General features: G+C 40.1%; 1 protein-coding gene across 1 annotated transcript; it reads left to right on the forward strand.

Annotated features, from left to right (window-relative positions):
* Nucleotides 1-7,372: 7,372 nt before the first annotated feature.
* On the forward strand, nt 7,373-16,314 carry MYL7 (myosin light chain 7). Its single transcript, XM_088443209.1, has 7 exons — nt 7,373-7,412; nt 11,607-11,717; nt 12,433-12,508; nt 14,325-14,429; nt 15,232-15,310; nt 16,036-16,084; nt 16,164-16,314. Exons 1-7 carry the CDS (start codon nt 7,410-7,412, stop codon nt 16,266-16,268), a joined length of 528 nt encoding a protein of 175 aa, XP_088299335.1. The 5' UTR covers nt 7,373-7,409; the 3' UTR covers nt 16,269-16,314.
* Nucleotides 16,315-17,402: the final 1,088 nt, after the last annotated feature.

Below are 17,402 nucleotides of genomic sequence, written 5' to 3' on the forward strand. Positions count from 1 at the left end.
ATTGCTTGCTAGCGAGCAGGTCTGAATCAGGTCCAGAGTGACGGCTGTCTATAGGTCAATACATGGATGTTGAGTATCTCTTCAGTCTCTGTGTTCCCCTATGTTTTTTTATGGGGTTGACATATAATAAGAATATTCCAGATAAATAAATATCCTGTTATATGCTATGTAGTTTCCAGACAGGCCATAGCTTTGTGGACATTTTTGTTGGTTTGACCAGTTAGTCATATACCAATTTTTTTATTGTAAGGAAACCAATGTATGCTGGATTTCTCACAAGGCATTTCCCACCTGCACACAGATGATGATGTTATTATTGCAACTGTAGTCTCTGTACCCTGAAGGATAGGCCAGGTGCATCCACTAGGGACGGACTGCAGACTACACCTCTTATCTTACATTAAGCAGCATAATCTATATTAATACGCACATACAAACATACATGTTAAGTGTATAAAACACACAGTGCTATTACGTACAGTGCTGTGACATATATTTGTATTACGCACAGTGCTGTGACATGTAAGTGTATTACGCACAGTGCTGTGACATGTATGTGTATTACGCATAGTGCTGTGACATGTATGTGTATTACGCACAGTGCTGTGACATGTATGTGTATTTTACGCAATACTGTGACATGTATGTGTATTACGCATAGTGCAGTGACATGTATGTGTATTACGCATAATGCTGTGACATGTATGTGTATTTTACGCAGTGCTGTGACATGTATGTGTATTACGCATAGTGCAGTGACATGTATGTGTATTACACATAATGCTGTGACATGTATGTGTATTACGCACAGTGCTGTGACATGTATGTGTATTACGCACAGTGCTGTGACATGTATGTGTATTACGCACAGTGCTGTGACATGTATGTGTATTACGCACAGTGCTGTGACATGTATGTGTATTACGCACAGTGCTGTGACATGTATGTGTATTACGCACAGTGCTGTGACATGTATGTGTATTACGCACAGTGCTGTGACATGTATGTGTATTACGCACAGTGCTGTGACATGTATGTGTATTACGCACAGTGCTGTGACATGTATGTGTATTACGCACAGTGCTGTGACATGTATGTGTATTACGCAGTGCTGTGACATGTATGTGTATTACGCACAGTGCAGTGACATGTATGTGTATTACGCACAGTGCAGTGACATGTATGTGTATTACGCACAGTGCAGTGACATGTATGTGTATTACGCACAGTGCTGTGACATGTATGTGTATTACGCACAGTGCTGTGACATGTATGTGTATTACGCACAGTGCTGTGACATGTATGTGTATTACGCACAGTGCTGTGACATGTATGTGTATTACGCACAGTGCTGTGACATGTATGTGTATTACGCACAGTGCTGTGACATGTATGTGTATTATGCACAGTGCTGTGACATGTATGTGTATTACGCACAGTGCTGTGACATGTATGTGTATTACGCAGTGCTGTGACATGTATGTGTATTACGCACAGTGCAGTGACATGTATGTGTATTACGCACAGTGCAGTGACATGTATGTGTATTACGCACAGTGCAGTGACATGTATGTGTATTACGCACAGTGCAGTGACATGTATGCGTATTACGCACAGTGCTGCAACATATCACATAACATTTCACAATGTTCCTCTGGGAACTGTCATAGTTATTATCCATCAACTGTGGAGGGAGAGCTACAGCCTTGAAAATAAGTGTTTAAAATGCACTTTCTCCTTACCATGAAGTTTAATATTACTGAACAGCCATTTTGTTTTTCTGGAATCACCATGGTTTCCGAAGGGTATAATTCATGCTCTCAGTATATTTTTGACAAGTACTACATGTGTACCTTTATATCAACAGTCCTCTCCTATATATTATATATATATATATATATATGGTACCTCCGTATCTTTGCGGCCCCCTGGTTATGTAGCGTAACCAGGATATACTATTCGGCTGCTCACCACCATATATATATATATATATATATATATATATATATATATATGCATCATTTCATTCACAGAACATGCCTACAGCTGTGAAGTTGAGTTTTTTTTTTTTATTGTCAATCAAACAACATTTAGGACAACATAACAGAAAACGTCAGCGTGCATAACTATTCCCCCCCTAAAGTCAGTACTTTGTTGAGCCACCTTTTGCGGCAATTCCAGCTGTAAGTCGCTTTGGATAAGTCTATGAGCTTCCCACATCTTGCCCCTGGGATTTTTACCCATTCCTAAAGGCAAAACTGCTCCAGCTCCTTCATGTTGGATGGTTTCTGCTTGTGAACAGCAATCTTCAAGTCTGACCACAGATTCTCAATTGGATTGAGATCTGGGCTTTGACTAGGCCATTCCAACACATTTATATGTTTCCCCTTAAACCACTGGAGTGTTTCTTTAGCAGTATGCTTCGGGTCATTGTCCTGCTGGAAGGAAAACCTCCGTCCCAGTCTCAAATCACAGGCAGACTGAAACAGGTTTTGCTCAAGAATATCCCTGTATTTAGCACCATCCATCTTTCCTTCGACTCGAATCAGTTTCCTAGTCCCTGCTGCTAAAAAAACATCCCCACAGCATGATTCTGCCACCACCATGTTTCACTGTGGGGATGGTGTTCTTGGGGTGATGGGATGTGTTGGGTTTGCGCCAGACATAGCTTTTTCCTTGGTGGCTGAAAAGTTCAATTTTAGTCTCATCTGACCAGAGCACCTTCCTCCATACATTTGGGGAGTCGCCCACATGCCTTTTGGCAAACTCAAATAGTTTCGTCTTATTTTTATCACTAAGTAATGGCTTTTTTCTGACCACTCTTCCATAAAGCCCAGCTCTATGGAGTGTACGGCTTATTGTGATCACATGCTCAGATACACCAGTCTCTGCTGTGGAACTCTGCAGCTCCTTCAGGGTTACCTTTGGTCTCTGTGCTGCCTCTCTGATTAATGCCCTCCTTGCCTGGTCTGTGAGTTTTAGTGGGCGGCCCTCTCTTGGCAGGTTTGTTGTGGTACCATGTTCTTTCCATTTGATGATGATGGATTTGATGGTGCTCCGGGGGATCATCAAAGATTTGGATATTTTTTTTTTTTATAACCCAACCCCGAATTGTACTTCTCAACAACTTTGTCCTTGACAAAGCTCCTTGGTCTTCATGGTGTGATGCCTCTTGCTTAGTGGTGTTGCAGCTTCTGGGGCCTTTCAGAAAAGGTGTGTTTATACTGACAGATCATGTGACACTTGGATTTCAAAGTTTAGAAGAGGAGAGAAAAAAAAAAGAAAAGACTCCTATCAGGGCACACTCCTGTGCTGTATTGATGGCTACAAAATTAGTATTGGAGAAATAGGACAAACTGATTACATCTGTGAGATCATGATCATATGTGAAATTTACATTAATGTCTCAATTAGCAGACAGACCACCATATATTTACCCATTTAATATATTTGAAATAGATGTATTGATGTTGATATTAAAACTAAAGTTTATTAAATTCTTAAAATGAAACATAGACACTCGAAATCAACTTATTATACAAAGACAGCATAGACAAATAAGAACATTAATAGTGTATGATACACTATATCTATTAACAGTGATCCACTATATCCAGGTCTATTTGACAGTACTGGAAGTATAGTTATAAATATTTGCTAATGATATACACAATTAAAATCGACAATTCATCGAAATGCCACCCTAAATAGTACACATACGATACTTCACTAATCACAGAAACCATGCATATGGTGCTGGGGGTATAGTTATAAATATATGCACAATTGGAATAGATAATTCATCAAAGTACCACCCTACCTAGTACACATATTAAGATGCAATATTTCAATGATCACAGGAAACATACATATGGTATGTCTAGTGAAAGTAGTCCCGCAGTAATCCACCAGAACCAGTGAAAAAATAATACATAGGATGAGCCCACCACAGCCTTCTAATGTGATATTAGTTAATAAAGGTGTAATGTACTGTTATCTAGGGTAAGATATTCTAAGGTTGAGTGGATCCACCTGTATACTTAGATATACAAATAACATATAAATATAAAAAACATGTATCACAATTGACATACAAATACAAAACTAAAGGCGAAATAATAAACAAATACATACAACATGCAAAAGGTATAATGATACCACAATATTAAAATGCTGAACACCACGGATACCACCTATATATATAATATGGAGGTTATTAGAGACGTCCCTCTATTCCGATCTGGGAGAGTACATATGGTACTAAATATTTTCCTGATATAGATACAGGTATAGAGAGGTGTGCTTATATGCCCAGGATCTGCTGTTGCCGGTCTTAGATATTAGAGGACAGGGAATGAGAGTCCCAGGAACTGGCACCAGAAATTAGAAAGCTGCTTCTGCTGTTACAGCCCAGTCTCACCAGTATCCCTGTTGCCGTACATTACAACCTGAAATGTAACAAAAAAGGGAAAAAGCCAAGGGGGGAATACTTTTGCAAGGCACTGTGTGTGTATGTATGTATGTATATGTGTATATATATATACACACATGGAGAGATTTATCGATCCTTCTAAAGGGGACAGGTGGAGGTGTTGGCTATTGCAACCAATCACATTATATATATATATTGTTTTATTGTATGTACTAGATAAATAATAACAATAATAATAATGTTACTTTTCTCCCAATAGAATTTAAAGTAACTTAATGATTGCTAGAATCAGCTTGGCACAGGCAACACATCCACTTGTACTCTTTGGAAGGTTTGGTAAATCTCACCTATAGAGAGTAAAGCTGGCCACACACTAGACCAACTTACATCCAACCAGCCAACTAGTTGATTGGTTGGAATGAAAATCTGATAAGGTATGGGAGCAAATGACATTCAGCAATTTGCTCCCAAACGTCGGAAAATGGACAAAAACTGTTGTTTGAACAAATTGTTTAGATCAAACGTTTAACAAACTTGTCTGAACGACCATTTTCATCTGTTTTCTGGCATTTAGGAGCAAATTGCTGATCATCAGTTACTCCCATACCTTACCAGATTTTCATTCCAACCAATCAACTAGTTGGATGGTTGGATGAAAGTTGGTCTAGTGTGTGGCCAGCTTAAGAGAGAGAGAGAGTGTTATATACACACACACACTCATATTATGACTTATGTAATAAGTGATATTTTAGAACTAATTGCAAATTATTGTACTTTGTCATTTTTGGTTCTATAAGATTAATTACATTTGGTTTTCAACAGGGTGACTGACTGCATGTGTAATACTCATGAAGTGTCCATATTGGCAGCAATTTGGAAAGTCACTTTGGTTGTTTTAGACCCAAATGTTTGCTAATGTATGCAGTCATCTGCCAGTGGTCAGTAATAATTGGGCCCCATAGGATCCAGTTCTCCAGCTGGAGTTCACAATGTCCAAATCGGTCTAATTTGGCCACAAATATGAGGCTACACTGGACAAAGTTGTGCAGCACTTGGGGTGAATAGTGGGATGGTACACTGTGAAAGTAAGTAGCTTCTGCATTTACCAAACTCTCTTTGCAGGAACCATTCATAGGCGGTCACACATAGGCAAAATGGCTACACTACCTGGAACCCAAACTGGAGGATCTGGCCATTCTAAACGTGGGTACACACCGGAGCGATTTCGTGATGATTTGGCCAAATCGTAACAACATATCGTGCATATCATGCAGTATGTATGCACTATATGCGCATTCCTGCGCTCGCATGCGGCCCCATTTACATTAATGAAAGACGCTGCAGTGTGTACTCCCTGGTCATCGTCACGATTGCTGGTCGCACCAGTGTGTACCTGGCGTAAAGGCGATTGCACACTAAGGGGGGAAACACAAAAGAGCCAGTAACTTTGCATCTTGGTAAGAGCATGCTGCACTGCAGGAGGGGCAGATGTAACATGTGCAGAGAGATTTAGATTTGGGAGGGGTGTGTCCAAACTCAGACCTACATTGTAGTGTAATAATAAAGCTGTGTGGTATTTGTGGGCTACATGCAAAGCACACAGTATTTATACTGCATGCCAAAATAATAAATGTATTTGCACCCCTTGTATTGCAACATGTTTTGTTCCAAATACAAAGTTATTTATTTTTTTGCTTTGCTCTCACCTCAGCTCAGAATCAGCCCCTAAGGTCACAGTGGCCATCTGTAGACCTCATTTACTATGATGGTCCTATTTAAGGTGGATCATTTATATACAGAGATATATTGGGCCAAGTACGGATGTTTGCGGTGATAACAGCAGGTGAATGGCCAGCATTATAGATATGTTTGTGAATGGTACTGGTAACTCTTACAAAGCAACTAGAGAGGAGAAGAGATATCACATATTTCAAAGACAGTTATATTATGGTCATAGACCCCTTCAACAAGGTGTATTATATTCATCTATTTTCTCTCACATCATTTTTCTGTGATAGTTAATCTACTGTTACACAGACCTCATATATACTGTATAGTCTTGTGTTTTCTAATGATAAACAAATCAAGTAGTGTATGTTTAAGCTTGTATTTAATTCCATATTTTAATTTATTGTCTAGAAATGTGACACTTGCAGTGGTAAGCCTGTATCATTATATATGTCATTGTGTTTCACCATTAAGATGTCACTGAGCTGTTGTATAAGTATTAAAACAATGTAGTTATTAACCAGCCTGGGTTCCAGTGTGTAATATATATCACCTTTGTGTTAAATTACATGAAAATACATTATCTCAATTAAAATGAACTCCCCACCAGGAGGAGGTTAGGGTTAGGGTTAGGCACCACAAAGGGAGCGTTAGGGGGGGATAGGGGACTTACCTGTCCGCGTTGGGATCCTGAACTGTCTTCAGCCGCCGGTATTTAATACCCATTCCATATAAATAGGCACAGGAGATTCCAAAGCAATATATGGCAGATAATATTATAACACAACATATGGTACAAGAAGACTATATACTGTATAGTACATAATATGGAGCAGCACTGATCTATGTACTCCTTTATATTTTTTTGTATTACATAGTTACCCATCATCCTCAGTAACTAGAAATCATTTGGTTTGATGTAGTTATTGTAACATCTGGGTGGGAAAGTAATACAAGATGATTAAATATTGATAAAACGTGCTTAGGGATAGTCTGAGTCGGACAGTGGTACACGATTCGGTATAAGATACCGGTATAGAGTGTTCAGGGAGATTCTGTGTAGGACATCTATTAGCAGGGTGGATTGGAATTTGGACACTTAAGCCCTTATCAGTTCCAGCTCCACAGGGCCATCTTTGGTTCTTTGCATTGGACATAGTGCTATTTTAACTGTAGTTCAGATAAAGAGCAGTATAAAACAGTGGGGGTCTGGGAGGAGAGGGGCAGGAGACAAAAGAAGAGGAAAGAAATGGTAAGTAAAATGTGTGTGGCTGTATATGCACAATACATAATGAAATATATACTGGCTCTAACCGATATCCACCCAATGGTCTTGCCTTGTACTAGCATGGTACACGTACTGTACACGTCTACCAGTAATCTTGCAGTTACTGTCACTGCAGCCTTATTACTGTATTGAGCCTTAACACTACTACTAAACTAACCCTGTGAGCAATGCAATCATATCGCAGTGTATTTGTTATAGTGTAATAGCTCAGCAATCATATCGCAGTGTATTTGTTATAGTGTAATAGCTCAGCAATCATATCGCAGTGTATTTGTTATAGTGTAATAGCTCAGCAATCATATCGCAGTGTATTTGTTATAGTGTAATAGCTCAGCAATCATATCGCAGTGTATTGGTTATAGTGTAATAGCTCAGCAATCATATCGCAGTGTATGTGTTATAGTGCAATAACTCAGCAATCATATCGCAGTGTATTGGTTATAGTGTAATAGCTCAGCAATCATATCGCAGTGTATATGTTATAGTGCAATAACTCAGCAATCATATCGCAGTGTATTTGTTATAGTGTAATAGCTCAGCAATCATATCGCAGTGTATTTGTTATAGTGTAATAGCTCAGCAATCATATCGCAGTGTATTGGTTATAGTGTAATAGCTCAGCAATCATATCGCAGTGTATGTGTTATAGTGCAATAACTCAGCAATCATATCGCAGTGTATTTGTTATAGTGTAATAGCTCAGCAATCATATCGCAGTGTATTGGTTATAGTGTAATAGCTCAGCAATCATATCGCAGTGTATTTGTTATAGTGTAATAGCTCAGCAATCATATCGCAGTGTATTTGTTATAGTGTAATAGCTCAGCAATCATATCGCAGTGTATTTGTTATAGTGTAATAGCTCAGCAATCATATCGCAGTGTATATGTTATAGTGTAATAGCTCAGCAATCATATCGCAGTGTATTTGTTATAGTGTAATAGCTCAGCAATCATATCGCAGTGTATTTGTTATAGTGTAATAGCTCAGCAATCATATCGCAGTGTATATGTTATAGTGTAATAGCTCAGCAATCATATCGCAGTGTATTTGTTATAGTGTAATAGCTCAGCAATCATATCGCAGTGTATTTGTTATAGTGTAATAGCTCAGCAATCATATCGCAGTGTATTGGTTATAGTGTAATAACTCAGCAATCATATCGCAGTGTATTTGTTATAGTGCAATAACTCAGCAATCATATCGCAGTGTATTGGTTATAGTGTAATAGCTCAGCAATCATATCGCAGTGTATTTGTTATAGTGTAATAGCTCAGCAATCATATCGCAGTGTATTGGTTATAGTGTAATAGCTCAGCAATCATATCGCAGTGTATTTGTTATAGTGTAATAGCTCAGCAATCATATCGCAGTGTATTGGTTATAGTGTAATAGCTCAGCAATCATATCGCAGCGTATTTGTTATAGTGTAATAACTCAGCAATCATATCGCAGTGTATTTGTTATAGTGTAATAGCTCAGCAATCATATCGCAGCGTATTTGTTATAGTGTAATAGCTCAGCAATCATATCGCAGTGTATTGGTTATAGTGTAATAGCTCAGCAATCATATCGCAGTGTATTGGTTATAGTGTAATAGCTCAGCAATCATATCGCAGTGTATTTGTTATAGTGTAATAGCTCAGCAATCATATCGCAGTGTATTGGTTATAGTGTAATAACTCAGCAATCATATCGCAGTGTATTGGTTATAGTGTAATAGCTCAGCAATCATATCGCAGTGTATTTGTTATAGTGTAATAGCTCAGCAATCATATCGCAGTGTATTTGTTATAGTGCAATAGCTCAGCAATCATATCGCAGTGTATTGGTTATAGTGTAATAGCTCAGCAATCATATCGCAGTGTATTGGTTATAGTGTAATAGCTCAGCAATCATATCGCAGTGTATTTGTTATAGTGTAATAGCTCAGCAATCATATCGCAGTGTATTTGTTATAGTGTAATAGCTCAGCAATCATATCGCAGTGTATATGTTATAGTGTAATAACTCAGCAATCATATCGCAGTGTATTTGTTATAGTGTAATAGCTCAGCAATCATATCGCAGCGTATTTGTTATAGTGTAATAGCTCAGCAATCATATCGCAGTGTATTTGTTATAGTGTAATAGCTCAGCAATCATATCGCAGTGTATTTGTTATAGTGTAATAGCTCAGCAATCATATCGCAGTGTATTTGTTATAGTGTAATAACTCAGCAATCATAATAGATTGTTGTTAATTTGCTGACCCTGACTTTCCAATGAACTGTTTCTTTTTACAGAATTTAGTACATTCTATAATATAGCTTGAAAAATGAATAATTTATTTTACAACAAACAATATACTCAAAAAATACTTAATTTCTGCCATTACAGAACCCTGAAAGACTATAGTTGTGACCTTCCCTTCCAGTCTCACATGGAAGAATTAGAATAAGTAGTAATCACACATTAGTAGAACCACCCAGTCACCATCAGACACGTGCTCTCTCTCTGACAAAGTATAGAGATGCACACATTTGTGGGGACTTTCTGAATAAATCATGAATTTTCTGTACAGGATCTAAAAATAACTATCACACATTATAAAATATATTGCTGTAAAATGTTATTGTGTAATCTGATTGTTCATAAAGGAACAGGTCATCTGACAGAGCAGAAAGACATTTGCAGATCAATTGTATCACACATACTTCAATCCCATCACCTGATGTTGAAAATGTACTACTGGAGATAATCGGATTATCAATCAATTTGTCCATATTGGGTTTATTGCCATCCACACTGATAGATCACAGTCAGCTGCTTACTGCATATTCAGTATTTGTCCATATTAGGTTTATTGTGTCGTTCACATTGATAGATCAGTCAGCTGCTTACTGTATATTCAGTAGTTGTCCGTAAATACAGTAACTGTCTTTAAATCCTTGTATCCTTATACAGTAAAGGTGCGTACACACTGGGCGATATTACTGAGCGGTTGCACGATTACGACATCGTAATCGTGCAATCGCTCAGTAATCGTGCACTTTTATGTCAGAAACGACCAGCGATGTGCATTCCCGCTGGTCGTTTCCGACATTGTCCATCGCCTGAACATGCAGCCCAATCTGCCGATAACTAAAGATTGGCATGTTCCTGATCACTACAGTTGATCAGGAATGACGGTACGATTACGACATCGTAATCGTACCGTCGTTCCTGATCACCTGTAGTGTCTGCACTGAACGATCAGTCATTCAGTGCAGGCACACTCCATCATTACTGAACATGGGCAATCTCTCGTTATCGGCAGATTGGGCTGCATGTTCAGGCGATGGACAATGTCGGAAACGACCAGCGGGAGTGCGCATCGTTGGTCGTTTCTGACATAAAAGTGCACGATTACTGAGCGATTGCACGATTACGATGTCGTAATCGTGCAATCGCTCAGTAATATCGCCCAGTGTGTACGCACCTTAAGTCAAGTCTGACATTTACTTCTTTCAACAATAATATTTTCACAAAGACAATTAGTTAATGAAACCTTAGTCTGATGAAAATGAAATTCCACTTTCACTCCCACTGATAAAAGAGGATTTTGCTGAACATGCAGATGTTATATATGTTTGTGATTTTATATTGTACTGCTCTGCTTCTGCCGTACCCTCTCATTGCTATATTAGCCCGCATTGCTCCTTTGTCAACTAATATGATGTTGAACCATTAATAACTTTTTTTTGTACACAAAATGCTGGAAAGCCTGTCCTCTGTCACCATGGTAACTCAGCAGACAACAGCACTTCTTTGCAGTGTTGGGTAACTAAAGAATTGTCACATTAATAAATATATATGGGTTGGGTACGGAATCCCGGCGGTCAAAATCCCAACACCGGCATCCCGACAGGGTTAGGATACCCACACCTGTCTTTAGGTATCCTAACCCTCCCCCGCTCCCCACCCCTCCCACCCCGGTGCCTAAACCTAACCTCCCAGCACACTAAACCTAACCGTCCCCCTTTAGTGTCTAACCCTAACCCCGTTACTTACCTTTGGGATATTCTAACCGCCGGTATCCCATGTGCCGGGATATTGACCGCATCCAGTTTCTCCCTGTGCTCTCCCAGTACAAAGCTGCAATAACATCTCACCCCTCCTGAATGTGTTATTTCACAGGCCAGCAGAAAAGCAGTGACACGAGGCAAGGCGGCCGCTAAACGCGCCCAGCGAGGCTCCTCCAACGTCTTCTCTATGTTCGAGCAGTCGCAAATCCAAGAATTTAAGGAGGTGAATAAAATCCCGAGAGTAGTCCCAGCACTTCATAGTGTTTCTCTACCACTGTGACTAATTTAAAGGTTTTAGGTGTATATTTACTAAGCAGTGGATTTTCAAAACCCTCGATTTTTGCAGAATTTGCCTGCCAGATTTAAAAGGGCAATAATATTTAATGCAAAACAGGTCTGATTTTGCATTTAATATTATTGTACTTTTAAATATGGCAGGCCAAACTGGTGAGTTTTGAAATCCCATTTCTTAATAAATATACCCCTTAAGATCTCTGATAAATAAATAAAAAACAGCAAAATATAGGAATTTTCTTTCCAGTTGTAAAGTCTCCTAAATTCTTAAGCTATCAGCTTGCATCTAACTAAACACATGCAGATCATTTGTCTATATATTGCGTGTACCCAACTAATGAATGCTTAGTTTGGCATCCCTTAAAAAACTGTATATTAGGATTCCCTAATAAGTGGCCGAAGGTGACCTCTCACTGGCAATCAGAACAGATTCTATTATGTGACATACATTTTTCAGGTGTGACCAAAACTATATTTATCACTATCACATACTTGATATGCCCCCAGAGCAGCTGTAAAAAATGCAAATCATATATATTCATGTAGTGTCATGTGCTAAAAAGTATAACTACGATACAAGGCATTAATTATCTCACATCTGTGATATCAGTGGAAAACAATTTTGTTTTATCTCCTAATTCTAGGCCTTCAGCTGTATAGACCAGAACCGTGATGGGATTATAACCAAACCTGACCTCAAAGAGACCTACATGCAGCTGGGTGAGTTACACCATTCGGACCTGAATCAGGGTGATGATGGATGGATAGTAACTTAGGGCCCGTTTCAGCAAGGAACGCAGTTGCTTATATGCACGCAATCGGCTGATTAATTAGCATGCATCGCAGTGCACGTGCGCGAACCAGCCGCTGCGATCGGGACTGCGATCGCAGAGGCTACGCAGATTCATGGCAGAGTGATTGACAGGAAGTGCTGTTTGTGGGTGGTGACGGGAGGGGGTAGGACGAACGCAGGCGTGCCAGTGCGTTTCAGTGCCGTTACATGGGCGTGCATAAATTATCCACTGCGATACCAGATGCAGCCTGAGGACTCATAGCGTGCGCTGTAGTAAGCAATTCCTGAGTGAGGTCTGACCTGCCTTATCTGTGCATACAGGTCCGATGCTACTTATTGTTTCACTATGTTGTCAAAGTATACGGATGTGAGTAAGGGGAAGTGGACGTCTTTGTTAGGCTGCGACCGCAATGCGAATGCAATCATTTACATATCACCACTGATATTAGCAACTGCGTTGCGTGCGTATAAGCAGAATAGCGCTCCTTGCTGAATCAGGCCCTTAGTTGTCAGCAAACCTTTTAATTCAGTACAATTCTCAGGCCTCTGTTCCCAGTTATTCAGAACTAACATTTCTACATTTCAACTGCTTTAGTTATGATGGTAAACATGACAAGTTTTGAGTCTTGTGCACTCTCATTAAAAATTAATTAGACATAAGATTGCATGTACTCTAGTTGGAAAACACTGAAATGTCCCCACAGTTTATGCAACTATATTGGGGGCTAAACCAATATTCAGCCTATCAATTCACTCTCTGTCACTAGTACATAATTTGATCCACAGCCTAAGTCCATATCAGGAGATAGATGTTGCTGCCTCCCACTGCTCACATTCTAAACCAACACCACAGTCCCAGCAGAATTCAGACATACAATCCCCCTAACCCACATTCACTACCAGCATTCCAGCATCACCCAGACACACTCTCCCCCCCTGCATTCACTGCCAACACCCCAGCAGAACTCAGTCACCCTCAAACCGTGCATTCACTAACACCCTAGAAGCATCTAGACATACACCCTCCCCCCTGCATTCACTACTAACATCCTAGCAGCACCAAGACACACACTCAATCCCCAGCATTCACTGCCAACACCCCAGTAGAATCCACGCACTATCCCCCCAGTATATACTGCCAACACCCCAACAGCGCCAAGACACACAACCTCTATCCTGCATTCACTACTAACACCATAGAAGCACCAAACATGAACTCGCACCCCCTGCATTAAATGCCAACACTACAGCAGCAGAGACACTCTCCCCACCCCTTGCATTAACTACGAACACCTTAGCAGCAACCAGATATACTCTCTCCCCTCTCCTGCATTCACTGCCAATACTCCAGCAGCAGCACTCCTTTAGGTGTGTCTGAAATTAAATAATAATGATGGACATAGGGCCTGATTCTGCACATTCCTCCTCCAATTAACTACCAACACCCCAGCAAATAAACACTACCTATTGCAGATCAGGGTCTTCCATTCTTGATATTTGCTGCTCCCACAGCAACAGCAAAGAGAGCAGGTGTTTCAGAGTAAAGAACCATTAAAGGAGGGAGGGCCATGCACTCCAGCCTCTGCCCTGCCCCTATTAAGTTCTATGCATTCTGAATAATGCATTTTATACCTATACGGTGAAATATTTTAGATGAAGCCTGTAGAAAAAAAAAGACAGTAGAAAATAAAAATACGGGTTTTCCATTCATTATGACGTCTTTCTTCTCTCCTTTTCTCTCAGGTAAAATGAATGTGAATGAAGATGAGCTGGATGAAATGCTGAAGGAAGGAAAAGGACCCATCAACTTCACTGTATTCTTGTCACTCTTTGGAGAAAAGCTGAACGGTACGTCACTCAGTACTAATGAGGTTCATGGCGTCCAGAACCCAATTTCTGGGGTTCTCCTGCAGCAACGCTTTATGGGCCTGACTCAGCAAGCATCTAATACGCACGCAATCGGCCGATTGTTGCGTCCTGCACATGCATCGCAGTGCGCAAACTAGCCATTACGTTCGGGACTGCGATCGCAGTGACTACGCAGACCCATCGCAAAGTGATTGACAGGAAGTGCCGTTTGTCGGTGGTAACGGGAAGGTAGTCGGATGAACGCAGGCGTGCCAGTGCGTTTCAACGGCGTTGCAGGGGCGTGCATAAGTTATCCTCTGCGATGCCCTACGCAGCCTTAGGCCTGATAGCCTAATAGCGAGTGTGGAAGTTAGCAATTCCTGAGTAAGGTCAGGGCTTGTGCAGGGCTGTGATGGTACTCGATTGTACCGATGGTTTCACTAATCTGCTAAACATTACGGATGTGTGTAAGGTAAAATGGGCGTCCTTATGTAGTGCAGCGGCGGCATAGCGATCGCAATGGATTAGCATACTATCGCAGGTGAACTGCGTGCGTAATCGCTATTGCATTCACAGTTGTGTTGCTTGCAGAATCAGGCCCTATGTCCATCATTATTATCTCATTTCAGACACACATAAAATCTAAATAAATGAATACAGGCCAGATGCTATTAAGACATTATATCATACTATGGGGGATTAAATAATACAGAGAACACTACCCACCATATGTCTCTATTATTTATCCATATGTGCGTCTGTATATCAGAGAGCCAATCGCTTTCTCCAATTTCCTTCCCAGGAACGGACCCGGAAGATTCTATAGTTAGCGCTTTCAAACTTCTGGATCCCAATGGAACTGGCAACGTCCACAAAGATGAGTGCGTGAATCCAGCGTTGTGAATACAGATTAATAATAGCTAATTAGACTGCAAACTGCACTATATTACATAGCTACTAATACAATTCACAAACTATGTTTTAGCTTTAGGGCTCCTCTAAAAGTGATGCATGACACAGCTTAAGCTTAAAGTGTACCTGTCATCCATGCTATGTGGTAGCAGCCATTTTGGGGGCTCAACTAATGGTCATGAGAATGATGAAACCTATTTATTCACTAGGAAATATGGGGGAGATTTCTAAAGTCTTGGAGAGAGATAAAGAGGAGTGAGATAAAGAACCAACCAATAAGCTTTTAACTATCATTTTTCTAACTGTAAAATGACAGTTAGTAGCTGATTGGTTGGTACATTTAGCGCTCTCTCCTCTTTAGCTCTCCGAGTTTTGATAAATCTCTCCCTAAGTGCCTCATGTCTCTGTGATGTTACTTTCAAATAAACTGGCTGCATTTTCTGAATGCTCGGCCATGACATAAAATGTCCGCCACCAAGTGCTCTTTCAATACACCTAGAAAGCCATTAAATGTCTTATTTTAATTAAAGGGGAAGCATCATAGCGTTACGTCACTGTTACAAATAGAATTAACAAAGAAACTAGAGCCCACAAGACACCTATTTGGTTTTCTCCAATGGTTGTACGTGGCACACCCATCATTCTGTGGATGGCTTCTAAGCAGTTTGTTTTTAAATTATTTCCTTTCCTTCAGGTTAAAGAATCTCCTGATGACACAAGCGGACAGATTCACGGCAGATGAGGTCAGCAATGACCCCTATTACATCACCACTGATGACACCCGCATGTCACCTTCTAATAATCATCCCGACTATTTTCCAGGTGGAACAAATGTTTGCTGTGACACCGATTGACGTGGCTGGGAATATTGACTACAAGTCCCTGTGTTACATCATCACACATGGAGATGAGAAGGAAGAGTCGTGAACGTCTGTAGTTACTGTCTGAATTAAACACTATATTTTGTACAACACCCCACTATTGCGTTTTGAAGGTTTGGTGGTCAGAAAGCTGCTTTACTAATGTACATTGTGATGGGACTTGTGTCTAAAATAGTTTCTCTGGACTAACCTATAATATAAGAGGGACATGAGACAACAAGTGTAAGCACTGGGCACAAAAATGATGATATTTCATTTTAGAAACATATCTTGTTCTCTATTTCTATTGTCAAAGTAAGAATAGCTGTCACCTATACACAACGGCACATTACACAGAGAGCATATAGGTGTATCTTGTCATCGACTGCTCCAGCTGTATAGTCCATCACACATCTCCATGGAGTTAGTTACCAGGACAAGTATACATCATACTTGCCAACTCTCCCTCATTGTCAGGGAGACTCCCTGAAATAGTAGCAATCTCCCTGTCTCCCTGAAGAGCCTAGCAATCTCCCTGATTCTAACTTACTGCTATCATGAATATGTTATATATAAAAATAAACAGATATTTACATTCAAATGGGATCATTAGTATAATTTCCCTGCATTGGGTATAAGGCACAATGATCCCTATGGCTACAGGCATATTCTGAAAAGTATCAGTGTGTTTTCATCAACAAATAGATCTTACTGACTGCTTTTGTGCTCATTTACATTTGGATGTAAGTCAGTATTAGGACACGCCCCTCAGATGTACAGTACACGCCCACTTTACCTCCGTGCTCATAGGTGCTGCTTTCACAATCTCCCTGAAATGCATTTTCAAAAGTAGGCAAGTATGGTATACATATATATGGGCGCTGTACATATTGGCACTGTCCCTGTTTAAATTCTGTTTAAGCTGCATTCACTCAGCTGAGATGGGGCTCATTAGATTATATGAAGAATACAGCTGCAGGACATGTAGTCTTTAATACCCCTTTTACACCAAAATCCCGGGTCCGACCCAGGAATTTGAACACTGGTCAATCCCGGGTTGAACCCAGCTTCAGACCCCGTTTACACTGCAACTCACCCCGGGTTGTTCCCGTTTACACTGAACCCGGGTAATCCCTGCTTTTCCCTATAGATGTCATTAAAAATTTACTTTTAAAGGGCTGACAAAGATGAGGTCACAAAA

Source organism: Taudactylus pleione, unplaced genomic scaffold (genome assembly GCF_031769625.1).
Source record: "Taudactylus pleione unplaced genomic scaffold, aTauple2 ptg000329l, whole genome shotgun sequence".
NCBI lineage: Eukaryota > Metazoa > Chordata > Amphibia > Anura > Myobatrachidae > Taudactylus > Taudactylus pleione.

Bases quoted from the DNA above. Each gene is read 5' to 3' on its own strand.
- MYL7 (XM_088443209.1), top strand. The intron at 11,718-12,432 runs GTGAATAAAATC...TCCTAATTCTAG, and splicing joins AAATCCAAGAATTTAAGGAG to GCCTTCAGCTGTATAGACCA. The intron at 12,509-14,324 runs GTGAGTTACACC...CTTTTCTCTCAG, and splicing joins AGAGACCTACATGCAGCTGG to GTAAAATGAATGTGAATGAA.